At 34.8% G+C, this 15641-nt stretch overlaps 1 protein-coding gene across 4 annotated transcripts in view; it reads right to left on the bottom strand.

The window, feature by feature from the left end:
• The window catches only part of CRPPA (CDP-L-ribitol pyrophosphorylase A), a 110411-nt gene that overhangs the window by 44273 nt on the left and 50497 nt on the right, over nt 1-15641 (bottom strand). For all 4 annotated transcript variants that reach the window (XR_004357919.1, XM_032692549.1, XM_032692560.1 and 1 more), the window contains exons 6-8: nt 9906-10003; nt 4840-4929; nt 3980-4072 (exon numbers count right to left, since the gene is read on the bottom strand). Coding sequence is in view for 3 of the 4 variants with exons in the window: in XM_032692549.1 (XP_032548440.1) it covers nt 3980-4072; nt 4840-4929; nt 9906-10003 (281 nt within the window). In the remaining variant the exon portion in view is untranslated. The remainder of the gene's footprint in view (nt 1-3979; nt 4073-4839; nt 4930-9905; nt 10004-15641) is intronic.

Genomic DNA, 15641 nt, shown 5'->3' with positions numbered 1-15641 from the left:
TTAAGCCTCTTCAAGGTTTTCAAGAGTTACATTCTTTAAAGTTTTATTTTGAATTTACTATCCTTTCAGTATAGCATATTAGTTGCCTAAATTGGATTACTTTCAAGATAACGCTTCAAGTTTAAAAAGCAGAAACTACTTCAAAAGAAGATAGGGATACAACTATCCTGAGCTCCTGGTCAGGGAGAGGTAGGTCTCATATCCATCAGGGATACTGCACAAACATGGTGGGTCTTATGGGATCTGAACTAGTATTTCCTGGGAAGTTATCAACTAGTTCAACCCTTTCCCAAGGCTTATGTATTCCATAGTTTAATCAATTTACTTTACAAAGCTTCTATTAACGGTAGAAATCAAATTCAGGATGATGATTTGTACATATAAAGTTTTGGCATCTATTAACAGCAGAAACACCTCTTCCCTAAAACAAGAACGTTTTTCTGGCTGAATGATTCCATTGATGTAAAATTTATCTGTGACCACTACACAGAAGTAGAAGTACAGAGGTTGTCCCAGAGACCAGCGCTTGGGAAAATTATTTCAAGTTCTCTTTGTACCTTATGTTCAATTTATCCTGACAACAAATAGGTCTTCACCCATTTTTCCTAGTAATATTGTCCAAGTGCATACTCACCAGAAGCAAAGCTAAAGTCTTCTACTACACAAGCAGAAATTAATTTTCACATACTCACTGTTTTGTTATTCTTTACCCAAAACAAAGCTAAGTACTGCTCATTTACAGCCATTTACAAGAAATTATAAAACTTATTATTTTAAAAGAACTCAACCTATCTCCTCTCTACCATTAACCTGTTTCACAGCTTTAAAAAGAGATTTTTCTCAAACTTACTTTTGTACTGAAATGCAAAGTATTCCAACTACAGAGCTGAAGTACCAGCATTCCTTCCTTTCTAACGGTAAGTTATAGCAACAAAATAAAAATCATAGCCATTCATCGCTTCTACAAACACAAATATGTATTGCTCAAAAAAGTAATGTCAGTTTAAGAGTATAATTAATTTGGTTATAACAGAGGTGGAGAGGACACTGGCTTGATGCAAACTAATAATTGCATGAAATTTACTTCTGGGCTTCCTATTTCTCCTGTAATATTAATCTTTCCTTTTGTCCAAATACAGCAGTACAATTGCTGCTTCAGCTTACAGATGCCTCAAAATAATCCAGTCAGGCACCAAGATAAAGGATAGACTTTGAAATCTGTGGCAATTGACAGGTGGGAATATGGACAGAAGTCATCATGTCCAGCGCAAGCTCATCCTTTTACTGGGACAAGGCTCCCCAGGCTGGTTAAACAGACAGTCTGGCACAATAATAACACCTGTCACTTTTACAACTAAAGAAGCTGACTATTGGAAGGAAAAATAAAACTTTTTCTCTTAATTATCAGATTGTTATGAAAAAGTTGCTTGTGTTGCGAAATCAAAGAACAGACAAGAACTTTCCAATTACACACAAGTCTACATTAGACTGTTCCTAATTATGGGTTTAGAATTGAAGCAGTTAGCTGCCCTCGTCATTTATGCTTTCAATTCTTCACTACCAGAAAGAGTTTTGCTTTTGAGACTAGAAATGCATAATGTTTCCCTTCCAGCTGGTACCTAAGACCTATGCATTTAATTGTCACTGTATTGCTTAAAATTCTGATTCACATTTGTCTGAGAACTATTAATATGCCCTTTTATGTCAAAAGAAAGTATCTTATAGGAGTTTTCATGAACAATTCTTTCAGGCTACATGTTAAGTAAAGTATATAGGAAAGAATAAAGCAGAGGAAAATCCCACTCATGGGCCTTAGTGAAGAGGACACCCAACACTGACTTTAATTAAAAACCACTGAAGGAAATTTTTGTCCCCCATACCATCTGTAATGAGTTTTAGGGATCAGAAGTTTAAAGGACTTCAATGCTTCCTAGTGATTAATATGAGATAATTATTTGTTTAACTAATTCTTTAGTAATTTAAAACACAACTTCCAGATTTCCTATTTATTCCTTCTCGTATTTCTAAAAGATAGTGTGGTACTTCCATCAAATGAAAGTGTAGCACCACTTTGCAATTAGGGTATGTCATTTTTAAAAAATACTTTTAACAAATATATGTGTCTCTATTTTTTAAATGTCAGCAACTGTTTCCACCTCATTATGAGACTTTCATCCACTGTCTAGTTCTGGGAAATTTCAAGAAGTTGCTGGATCTGGGGTATAGGAAGCAGTTTAAATGTATTTTCTCCTAAGGCTATTTTAGAAGGAGTTCACCTGAACAATTTGTGCATGCAGCAAGCTGCTCAAGCAAGTACACTTTCATTAAAAATAGTGCTGGGTTCTACAATGATTTGAAGGTGTAGTATCTCAGGGGCAAACCCCAAGTTTCACAGTGAAGCATTATTTGCATTCATACTTGCTTTTTAGATATTAAGACCAGAATATTTATAGCTACAATATTAAGTTCTCACATTCCGTGCATCACACTAAAAAACATATTTAATTCAAAGTCCTGGTCAGAAAGTAGCTAAGAATCAGGCACAAAATAAGCATGCTTTTAACACCTTAGCTGGCTGATGAACAATTTCAACTTTATCTGCACAACCCCAAAATTTAACATAGATAGAAATGGTTTTTTATATTCTTGATATAAAAGACTAATGAAAACATTCTCGGTCCAGAAAAGAGCATTTTGCACATCCAGTAGCCTTGTAAATGGGTAACTGAATGGGAGGCTGCCCAGGAAAATGGTTGAGTCACCAGCCTTGGAGGTATTTAAAAGATGTGTAAATGTGGCACTTGGGGACGTCATTTAGTGCTGGGTTAATAGTTGGACTGATGATTTAGAAGTCTTTTCTAAACTAATTTTGTGATTCTACGTAACTTTTTTCCTTTGTAAAAGTAATTAATCTTCACGATATCTCGTTTAGTTGTAAGTTCAGTAATGAAATTTCATCATTTAAATTTCAGTTTAAGCTAAAATTCCAAAGTAAATGCTTAGTTTTACCCCCAGATCACTACACTGTGGACTTAAGCAACTATTCAGGACCCATGAAAAATATTCCTTTTGCAAAAGTTTCATATATGGAATTATACTTTAAAATCACAACATATTATCTTGTGTTATCGCTGGAGAGTGTAATAAATGAAGTCCAGAGGCACACTCTTTGTGACAGACAGCATTAATGACTTTCATTCCACCCAATACTTCTCAGCCCTACCTATTAAGCCAGAAAACAAAATGACAGAATTAATTGGAGCTGGTTACACTGCATGGAGACTTTCAAATCTACTCATATTTTCTGCTTTTTAACAGTCTGAATAAAATAAAATTCATGTACACTTCAGCTGTCATTTGCATAAACTGGTAAATTATTCTGGCATTCATTTCAAATATTAAGATTCATTATTATTCTGGTATTCATTTTGAACAATGAAAAATTCAGCAAAAATTACACTTTAAAACTTTTGCAATATACCAAAATAGACTTTTCAGTCTTACAACACCTCAGTAAGTAAAGTATGTACTAGTTATATTGCAAAGTACTTCAAAGTTAATTTTTAAGACTTGGATCAGAAAAGCAACAATAATTTTAAAACTTTGAATAAACTTCATAGCACAGAAAAAAACAAAGCCACTTAATTCTGTTTGATCTTAGCATTTAAGCACAACACATGATTTGAAGCATCCCCAGCAGAGATGGAGCCCAACAGTAAGGCAGGAGTTAATAGTTTAGTACAACCAGCCAGCCACAATGAGTCTTTCATAGAAATATATAACTAATAAATTGTCATTTGCGAGTGTCAGTTTATTTCCTGACAGCATGCACTTGTTGAAGTGCAAATGAGGCTCTTTAGAGTCCAATTTACAGCTAGAATTTACAAATTTATTCTGAGCTAGTGGAAGTTTAAGCCTAGTCTAACATTTAAAAAATTTCATGAGATGCTTTCTACAGTAACTTACAGGAGTTACCTACCGAAATAAGGACAACTGGATATAAGAGAGGAATATCTGATTTTTCCAACATATGCACTAGTTGCTGGGTTTCTTGAATGGCACACTTTTTATCCTAAATGAAAATAAATGTCTAGAATTATGGAAAACATCAAAACTATATAAAAAACTATCATAAAAACTATAAAAATAGAATTCAAAGATCTGTCATTTAAGAAAAAAAAATCACCACCACCAACAACAACATAGAAACAAAACAAAAGAAAACAAAAGAAAACAAAAAAAACACCACATCACTTTTTTTGTTTTGGGGGTTTTGGGTTGGTTAGCTGCTAGGTTTTAATATACAAATGTAATGGTATTCTTTAGTAAAGTTATAGCTGTTTGAAAAAAATGGAGATTACTAATATTACCCTTAAGAAATATCTATACACAAGATTAAGGGTCTTGATTGGTCTTAGATATGGTTCATCTATGGTTCATGGGAACCTTCCTGTTCTCATACTGTGACCCAAATACAGATTGCATGGCATGCATATGTCCAGAATGGGAAACACTAATTTAGGCCATGGTGGCAATGCACAGTTAGATGACTACGCATATGACAGACTTTCCTTGAGAAAATTCACTTCAGTACAACATCTATGAAAGGGAATCTTCAACCACTTTCAGTTTCATCCCTCTTGTTCAAGAATTCATGGCTGGTTTAACAACACAATTATGCTCAAAAGTCCAGTTTGGTGCACATCAGAAACATCAAACTTTAGAATGGATACAGCATGAGGACAGAAATAATAAACAACTTACTATTCAGATACTTTATATTTACCATTACTAACAAGTTTAAGCGCAAAAGTAAAAGCATGCATCCTTACTACTTACATTTACACAAACAAAATTGTAGCACTGTCCTGAAAAGATGCTTTGTAGATGGCTATCATTTCTGCTTTGAGATATCGATACAGTTTCAACCTGATGAGACAAAAAAAGTCACAAATTTTACTTCAGCCTCTGAAGTAAGTTAATTTTACTTAACTCTCTGTTAAAGCTTCCACTCTTATGGCAGAGTTTGTTCATTCAAATTATTTTAAAATGGCAATTATTATTTCCACTACAAGAATTGAAATTTGCTCAGATTTTTAGACGACTCAACAGTGAAGCATGGAGCCCAACCTGTGCTGAAGCATTCTGCTAGGGAAACAGCAGAAACAGCCCTGGAAGCATCAGACACAAGTGCTGCTGCCCAGGTTAGGATGTTCAACTGCCACAGGATCAAGGTGATCTAATGATTTTAGATCTCTAACTCTGAGAAAAATGTCTATAATATTCAAATATCTAGGTATTTTGTCTTCATGAAGCTAAAAATAAAAAACATTAAGTATGCATGAAAGACCAGGTGTACTGGTATTGGTATTCTAGGATAAAACAAGACTCATCTAGAGTTTCTTCTGAAAATATTTCCTCAATGAATACTCTAAAATACTGTATTAATCTTATTTTGCAACCTGTGACACAAGCTAAGAAACTATCTTATTCTAGTTAAAAGAAAATGTAGATTCTACTACATTATCAGCTTCAGGATTGCCTTAAGTGAAAAAGCAAACCAGGTAGTAGAGGGGGAATTTGTTCCCCAATAGGAAATAACACTTTGAAGTAAATAAAGAATCTTTAAAATAAGGCAAAAAAACCCCAACTTCATATTGCTTCTATCAAAGCAGCAAACCCCTCGTTCCACTGCTCAACTGAGCTTTATTTCTGGCCAAAAGACATATTATATATCACAGAAAATGACAGAAGCAATACAGTGCCGTATTCCCTCGAAATGTCACTTAATCCACAATCCAACAGAAGTACCAAATACAACATTTAAAACGGCTTTGCAATATTATCCAAAGCTGTATTTGTCTATTTTTTTAATACTCAGGGAGTTAACTTTTTGCAAAGGAAGGTGGTTTAAAACCCAAAAGTTGATATTTATGTTCTAAGGATTTCAGAAACATTGTGGGTTGAAATTTTGATAACATAGTCCCAGATAGTTGACATTTAATATTTTAAGAGGTTTTAAAAAAAAATTCACAGAAGGTACGCATTACTTAAAAATACTTGAAAAATGCAATACTCCAGGGCTCTCTTGGCTTGAACCTCTGCAGATGTAAAATCAGAAATTCCTGGTACCTTTACAACCTTGCATATACTTTGAGGAACAGGAGCACACTGCATGCCAGAGTCTTTTCAGAAGGTATTTGGAACATGACCCAAGGCAGAAGGCCTACTTTTATTTTTTCCTTTGAGATATTATAATATGCTTAAGTATTCCTGAACATTCAAAAATTCATATAGTGTATCAGAATTTTGATTTAACTTCACAATTTGATAAAGTAGCAAGCTATGCATTTTTTTACAGCCATATTTTTCAGAAAAAAATAAATCAAATTCCTCTGTTGAAAAAGAAAGCACAGCTGCCTAATTAGAAGCTTCAATAAATCATCAATTAACTAATTCTTATTCTATCTGGCATGCTAGTATCCTATGCGAAAGTACTTTTTAAAATGAAAATTAATATTAATATTGTTATCAACTACTTGAGAGAGAAAAAATTACCTAAAAATACCACTTTGGTAAAAAGTGATTGCCACATAGCGTTTCAGTGTTTAAATAGAAAAGAGCATATGGATTTGCTTAATTACTTCTGGTCCTTGTACCAATTGATTTTCAGCTAGTTCAAGAAGCAATGATGGCAAGAACATGAAAACAGGAATTATAAATATGTTTTCTTTAATGTTTCTTTTACTTATCAGATGCCCTGTGCTGAAATTTCAACTTTATTCATCATCCACTTTCATAAAATCTAAAATTTATCCCAAGACATTGGGAAGCTGTAAAAGTTATTTAAATTATATCAGAATTTAAAATTACAATTAATACCAATCCAGCAGATAGACAACACAATCATTAAGAAATTAGTGAATTTCTACTAGTGAAATGCTAGTTCATTTCCTACTTGAAAACAACCAGATATTTTTATATGCAGCTTGTGGATATTTATCCATTCACAAAAATAACACACAACTTTATCCAGTTGATTGCATTTCATGTGACAGCAGCACCTTGTCACTGAAAAAGCAGGAGTAATTTCCAGTCACAGAAGAAAACACCTTCAGCCCCCATTTAGGTTTGTCTGCTTCAAAAGAAAGGGCTAAATAACAACCTTAAGGAAAGATTCAACTTATGTCTTTCAAAGTAACACATCTTGAGCAAAACATTCATTCCTTAGTTATACTGCTTAGAGTAATAGTGATTAAAATACTCTTAAAGTACTTTGCAAACAATAACTGTTGCCTAAAAAAAACTTTTTAGAAAAGTTTTTATTTTCATTTTCTTTATCAGTTCTATTTTTAGGTCTTTTTCCCCCCTGCTGTTGGCATTATCATGTTATTAGAGTCTCTCTCAGAAATCCCTCAAACAAAATTTCTTTTAAATTCTTCTTTAATGATACATATAGGAGTCAAGAAATATCGCAAAAGTAAATATGGCTGCTACTAAGAATTAGTGTCAAAACTGGCTAAAATGTTAAAATAAATTTAGTTTAAATTTCAGATAATATGTACTTTACTGAATGATTCCCAACTGGTCTATTATTTAGATCAATTACCCTCCAATTCACCCTTTGAAAAGGCCCAGCTTTCAGTGCAGTACATTTAACTTGCTTAAAATAATTATCACACTGCACAAAATGAAATCTCTCTCACAAGTTTACAGTGCTTCATTTAAGAAATCATAGGCTAGTAGATATCATAGAATCATAGAATGGTTTGGGCTGGAAGGGACCTTAAAGATCATCTAATTCCAACCGCCCCACCGTGGGCAGGCACAATTTCCACTAAACCAGGATGCTCAATGCCCCATCCAACCTGGCCTTGAACCCCGGCCTTCCAGGGATGGGACATCCACAACTTCTCCAGGCAACCTGTTCCAGTGCCTCACCATCCTCACAGTAAAGCGTATATCTAACCTAAATTTTCCCTCTTACGGTTTTTACCAATTACTCCTTGTCCTATCACTACATTTCCTGACAAAGAATCCCCCCCGGCTTCCCTGACAGCCCCCTTCAGATATCAGAAGGTTGCTATGAGGTCTTCACACAACCTTCTGTTCTCCAGGCTGAACAGCCCCAACTTTCTCAGCATGTCTTTGTAAGGGAGGTGCTCTAGTCATATTATCGACTTTGTGGCCCTCTTCTGAACTTGCTCCAATAGTTCCATGTGCTTCTTATGTTGGGGGCACCAGAAGTGTGCCCCCGACACAAAATTCCTTCTAAGGTTAGGAGTTCTGTATATTGGTAACCTTATGAATTAACACTTAACAATTTTATTGTTTAAAAACAATACAATACATGATTTTTATAGATTTTAACCCTAAAGCTTCATTAAATGAATACTGAAGGATGTTTCAAGGAACAGAGCTAGAAATCAATTAAATAAACTGATTTAATAGAGCCATTAAAAAAAAAAATCAGTCCTATATCAGTAGAATCCCTTCAATTTCATGTCCTCATTACCCTGTTTGAGTTCATTTTACATGTGTTTTATTCAAATGCACCATAGGTTCAGGTGCCTGACTCACCCAATAATTAACCAGTTATGAAATGAAAATCTGGCAACATGCTGTAAATTCTAACTAGTTCTGATCTGAGGTTGTTCAGTTCAAAGTTACAGTGCTGGTTATCAAACATGACATATGCACTAATTTTTCTTACTGGTTTGGAAGTGCTACTCATGGTATGATCAAAGGTATTATATGCAACCATAATTAACAGATACAGATAAGTCAACACTTAAAGAAGTATATGAATAAGTGATGTCTTCCTACTAATTGCAGAATAGTTCACATGCAGACAAAAAATAAGAAATAGCAATGGAGATGGTATTAGTGAAATGATTACATACTTCTGCTCTATTATACACTTATTCAGACAAAGAAGATCTTATTCAACTCTGCTAATGTCTTAGACTTATAAATATAGCATTTGATAGATATAAAGCATGATTCCATACTAAATACAATTGTTTCTAAACAAAAACTGTAAGTGCAACGTCAAATGAGATTTCTAGATATAAAACACCAATAGAGTTTGCTAGAGAAGAACATCATTCTAATAACTAAGTACACCATGCAGAAGATCAACACACATGAATACAACTATTACAGAAGTAACACTATGAAAATCAGGAAACCTGTGGTTTTGAACAACTATTCCCTGTCAGTTTCTCTGGGTAATAGGAAGATGTAATATCTTCACATAAGATATAACTAAGAATCACTCCAAGACCAGGCAAAATCTAACCAATTACCAAATGTTAATCACCTTTGGGAAAATGGAAATATGATAACTCTATTAGAAGGAATAATGAAAAAGGAAAAAGGTAGTTAAACGACAGTAGAAAATTCCATCAGTATCCTAAAGCAAAGGCTTCAATGTGCATTCACTGTGAGTGAAATGTACCCCTAGGACTCTACAAAAAACCTGATTAATTAGATTTTGCACTTGCAGCTCTGCAGGAAAACAACTTACTCTTTAATTGGTTCAGACTTTAACTTCAGAGTAACAAAAGCATTTTCTCTGTAACATATTTGTAACAATTTGGGCTTACTGAATTCATAAAATCTAAAGAAAATGGCCTCTCCATTGTCTGGATTCAATTTCTCCTCTAATCTAATATATACATTTTAAGTGGATCTGTAAGATCCCCTTCTACTGCCTAACTGGGCAGAAGATGCTTCTTTCTTGGTAACTTCCACACCTGGTGTTAATCCCATGTTATAAATGCTACGGTGACATAGGAAGTCTCGGTTTCTGTATTCACATTATTTAGACCATTTCTTATGAGTAGTGGCAACCAGAAACACTAAATTAGTCATACAGTTGAAAGCCATAAAGATGCACTTACTTTTATTTGTCTTTTCAGAGACTCAGGAAGGAGAAAACCAACTTGTGCAACAGTTTGATTTGCATCGGTAATAACACAAACTTCTTGTGAAAGGTTGTCTGTGATTGAAAAAAAAACCTTAGTATTTCATGCAAAAAATAAATCAATCAAAGTTACCAATCTGCTAAACATTACCTTCAATCCATATTGCTGTCTCTCGACAGAACCTTTTCAACAGCTGTAAATTTATTTCAAGGCACAGTTAATCTAACTACATCATTTGTACAACACACATTTCAAATATAAAATTCAGTTTATATTTTTTATGATTATCTGCAATGTGAAATCATCTCATGAGGCCTGTCCCCAAAGCCCATTTAAATAAGGGATTCCTTTTACAAGATATTTTTCAGGTCCACATTAATGACACTAGATGACAATCAAGAAAATGTTTTTAAAAGTTCATATGACGTATCACTTCAACAGATCACTGAATGCAGTATCAGCAATACTGAGAAAAGAAAAAAAAAACAAACCACAACCAAAAACCCAGGGGATAGCATAAATCTGCTTCCCAACAATATGCACTACAAAATCGCCCCCAAAAAGTATATTGAAAATACTTTTCAGGGAGACAGCAAATATAACCAACTATTCACCGCAACATCAAAGAAGTTGAAGAGTCACTGACAAAGATCATGAAATGGGCAGTTTCCTAGATCTTTTACTGGTGTGGGAAAACATAGTATTTTGTTGCTATCAAGTTTCAAGTTATTGCCTGATCTGTTCCATAAAGCCCACAGTTCAGAAAATTAGTATTTTCTCTAGTTATTGACTAGAGGTATTAGATTTGGTGAGCATTTTCCTTTCTTTAAGCAAATAAATCAAAATAATTCAAGTCGGAAATTCTCAGCTGTAATTCAGAAATTTATCCTTTAGATGCTGAATTACTATGCAGAGCAAAATATAGGATTTCTATGTTTTTGTGGTAGCCATTGCATAAGTAAAGAGAAATTTCACAAATGTAAAGTCTAATTACATTTAAAGCAGACTTCAATGAAAATTCAGGGACAGAAATGTACCAAACACCACCACAAAATAAATTAGTAGTGAAAGACATAAGAGAAATTATAAAAATATGGTCTAACTGCTCTTCAAACAAGTCCGAATATAAGGATACATATTTTTTGCATGTGGAAAGTTTTTTTATAATTACATACCACACAATAAGTTCATTCAGATGCATTCCTTAAGTAAACAACTCACTTTCTACTGTAAACTCAAAGACGTCTTTACAAAAATAGACATAAAGACCTGAAAATTAATTTTAAAGCTGTTGTAGAGTTAACATTATTGGAAAGTGTCTTGTAACTTTCAAGCAATTTTCTGTGAGTAGGAAAAGTAAATTAACCGCTGAGAATCACAAAGAATAATTAGAATGATTTTTTGAATCGTGTGTATTTATTATGTCCAATATTTATAATGTGACAACAAAAACAACGGTAGTAACTGACTTCATATTCAGTTAGCAAGAATGGGGAGGGAGGAAGAAAGAGAGAGAACAATGAACATCTGCTTATAAACCATCACAACCAGATGAAAGTGAGAATTAAAAAAAATGCATGGCCAGTTCTCACAGGACTGGAAATCACAGGATACCACAATTGCAGGAGAAATTATCTTCTCATAGATTCACTAGGCAAAAAAATATATTGAACATGCATCATAGTTGTCTTCTACTTAATACAGAATAATTTTACCATCTGAAAAATGGTTCAGTAGGAAACCATATTGAATTAATTTCTTATCACCAGAAAGAAACCAGTGGGTAGATTTAAATCAGAGCAAGAGTTACTTGAATTTAGTACTGTACATGGAATGCAGATACAAGATAGATATACATAATAAACCAGACTGGCATATCAGATTTCAAGAACTCAGATTCTATTGAACTAAGTAATTTAATGAAGAAGGTCAGATTGGAACTATTACAAAAATGCACATGTGGAAGAAGGCTGTGGAACCCCAAAAGGCATCATAACTTAGGCTCAGACAGCTCTTTTAAAAAGAAGTCTGTAATCAACAGTAAGTGTCAAAAGTAATCTCACAAGAGGCTGCTCAAAGACTGCAGCTATAAAGACCCATCTCACTCTTGCACCTCTAACTTCCTGCAACAAATAAGAGAGGCAATTACCAAAAAAGTGACTAAGATATGCAGGTTGGATTTAATAAAGAAGAGAGAAAATTCAATGAAGTGTGGAAAAATGTATTTTTAGTCTGGAGAAGGAATGTAATGTTCTAAGGGGAAAGTCTATTAATAAAGTATGAGAACATTAAAATAATGATAATACACAAATTGAAAAGATATTGCATGCTTTTAAATGATCAAGGAAGCATATAAAGGAAGGCTAGGAAATCATCATCTATAAAGTCAGCATAGCAAAGCAACAGTTATGTTCTAGTTGAGGTTTGAAACTCATTTTCCATTTAAGTCCAAACTGTTACAAGTGGTCAAAGACCTCTGTGTTAATTTAGACAGTTTGCACCTTTGCTGAATTGTGGAAAGAAAGACCAAGTGGAGCCTTCCTCCCCAAGACTGCCTGTGTCCCGCCTCTGGTAAGCTGATGGAGCTCCGTGGCTCAAGGTAATCATGCTGAACACAGCAAGCACATCTGGAGTGCTGGCTGGTAACTCCATGAATTCCATGAATTCTGCTGCCTGCCAGTAAATCTAACTGCATGCAGCATTTCATTCCTGGTTTTCAGCATTCTGTTTGAGTGAATGAAACAGCCATTCTGGAAAGCCACATCATGGCCATGTCATAAAGAATTTTAATACTCAGCTAAAACCATTTTGTTTTCCATCAGACCATGGATAACTGAGGCTGGAAGGCACCTCAGAAGGTCTCTAGTCCAAACTCCTTCTCAAAGCAGGATCACCCATGACGTTAGGCCTGGTCACTCAGCCCCTTGCCCCTCCCACACTTGAAAACCTTCAAAGACAGAGACTGCACAATGTCTCCAGGCAACCTGTTCATCGCTTAATTGTCCTCATGGTGGAAGAATTTTTCTTTTTTCTTGAGCTGGAACTTCACTTGGCTCAGTTTTTGTCTATTACCACTTGTCCTCCTACAATGCACCACTGTTCTACTTCACTTCCCTACTTTCTGCCATAACTTCCTTTTCATCCACCAAACCATTTTTTTGTTCTTTTCTCACTATTGCACTACATATCAAACTCTCTATCTTGTTTTGGCTTCCTTGTCGTCAACTTACTTTAAGCCTATTATTTCCCTGCAAACCTCTTCTTCCAATATTCCTCTCCCATTAACTCTCAGCTTCTTTCCAGATGTACCCGATTATGGAGTAATGCTCCCCATTCACATGTATCACATTTTATCTCATCCATCACTTTTAATATGCACTCAGAGTATATTTTTTGCATAATATAAAAAATAGTTAAAACCCTGCACTGCCAAATTTAAACACTAAATTTCCCTATCAGGATTTTTTTTTTATTAAAGTTAAATTTGATAGAGAATTTCAGAACATGTTCCACTACACCTCCCTTTCTTTTTTTCCTCCATCAGAAAAATTAATTTTCAAGTTTTCCATGCCCCTCTTTGATATCTTGAAAGCTTTAGATCACATTATTATTTGGCAACACCTGCCACAGTCTTTATCCTACGATCCTACCCAATTATAAATTAACTTGTGTGCATGTTTATGGAACTAACTACCTTAGTTAGATAGTGTATTAAGTGCACTGTAATGAAAGACTTAAAGATTTACCCTGAAAAGCATGCCACAAACAAGCAGCAATTAAAATAATACTTTGTTTCAATAAAGATCATAAGTATCATATCCTAGGGAACTAAAGCCATAAGAAAAAAAAATGCATCTGAATGGTAAATAGGTTTTAGCCTACAAACATAATTTTTTTCTCTTAATTGCACATAAGTTTGTATACATACACTTGTTTTTGCATACATATGCTCATTCCACATCATTCTCGGTCTGCCGTTACAATTCCTATTATTTTGGAAGCATATCCTATTTATCAAAATTTTGAAGTTTGCAATGAATTCAAAGAAGTAAATTAATTTACCAGAATTCCATTTTCACTTTCTACATAGCAATGGTTTGACTGGTCTGGAAATTCAATATGGTTCCCCCTGGCATCCTTAGAAACATCTTTGTTATCAGATGTGTGGTAGTTTGGTCTGGGCCTTCCTTGGTGACCAGTCTGTAACCAAGGAAGGGTCCAGATCTACCCAGTATTCCCTACGATTTTTACGTAAGCCCGACTATAAGAAGAAAGGAGGAAAGGCCTTTGCTCTCTTTCCTTCCGGCGGCTTGGAGGTGCAGGTTCCCTGCTGTTGAGTCTGTCGTGTTGGGGAGCGAGGCCTGATAAGGCCTTGTCGACCTTGGGAGGCGGAGGTTGCCGGCGATCGTTCCAGAGAGACTCTCGGTTGTCCCAAGGAGAGTGGTGGGATATTTCTTTGCTAACTCTTTAGTTACTAGATCTCGGGCTACTGATTGGGATATATGTATTTTTTATTTTGGTTTTGTTCCTTTTCCCTTCCCCCTTCCCTTTCCCTTGTGAAATTGTATATAATTGTAACATAAGTGTAAACATAAGTGTAAATATATTTATATATATTGCTTTAGCTCTCTCTCTCTCGTTTCAGGTTTTCTTGGTTGTTTTTCTCCCTCTTCTCTCTGAGGTTTGGGGGGAGGGGGGGACTTCTTGTGGTAAGGTTTGGAGACTTGGCAGGGAGCCAGCTTCAAACCATATCAGATGCTACCACTGTAAACCCAAGAAAAATGAAATAAGTACTGCCGAGCATTTAGTTCATTCAAGCTCAACAGAATGAGTTTAAACTGTTATCCAAACAACATAGGTAACCAAAAATATCTAAAAATTTTTTTTTACCCATTCCACATGTTTCTGTAGCCTCAGAAACTAAATGTCATACTTGACACTGCCCCAACCAATATTTGTATACAAGAAAGAAAGGAAGATTTTGTGGTAGAAGATAAGAAAGGGGGTTATTTCCTCCTGACAGTAACTATTCCAAGGAGCATTTCCCCACCTGACAGTCTATTTCTTTGCCTCACAGCAGAGAACAGTCACCGGTTCATGAGCACGCCCACGAAAATGCAGTCTACCTCGTGTAAGAACTCTGTCCTTTGATAAACAATGTTTACCTCAATTTTTATTTTTATAAAAAGTCACATAGTTTCTTCACAGAACCCAAATCATAATATGTAGTTCTCAAGAACTATAAACAGTTTGAAGGCATTAAGATATTTTTCTTGGCACTTGCAAAAACATAATTGTACCTACATCAACAGACACTTCTTTAGCCACATGTGAGGGTAAAATATCCAATCTGTAAGTGAAGTCTCTTGTGAAAAAGTCACTGAAAAAGAAGGGCCCTTAAGAAAAGGAGAAGGAGAGTGAGTCAAACTGTAAGTTATAAACTTCTACTGAGAAGCATCATTTAAAGTTTACATGTTGGAACTAGAGTTCAAAGATATCTACCCTGAGGGCAGTAGTCCTAATGGAATTTTTTTAGGATGTTTTGTATTAACCTGATCTTAACTACCTTTCTAGATGAGTCATGCTTATTGTAAGACAATGTTTTCTTACTTCAAGACTATTAAAAATAGGCGTGTGCCACCTTGTCTGCATACTCTACAAGTTTATACCTGCTTAACTAAATAAAAGTATCACATTTGCTGTTTATAAAAC

The sequence above is a fragment of the Chiroxiphia lanceolata genome, chromosome 1 (assembly GCF_009829145.1).
Source record: "Chiroxiphia lanceolata isolate bChiLan1 chromosome 1, bChiLan1.pri, whole genome shotgun sequence".
Classification (NCBI taxonomy): Eukaryota; Metazoa; Chordata; class Aves; order Passeriformes; family Pipridae; genus Chiroxiphia; species Chiroxiphia lanceolata.
The sequence above is the reverse complement of the archived record's forward strand: the minus strand, read 5'-3'. Positions and strand labels throughout refer to the sequence as shown.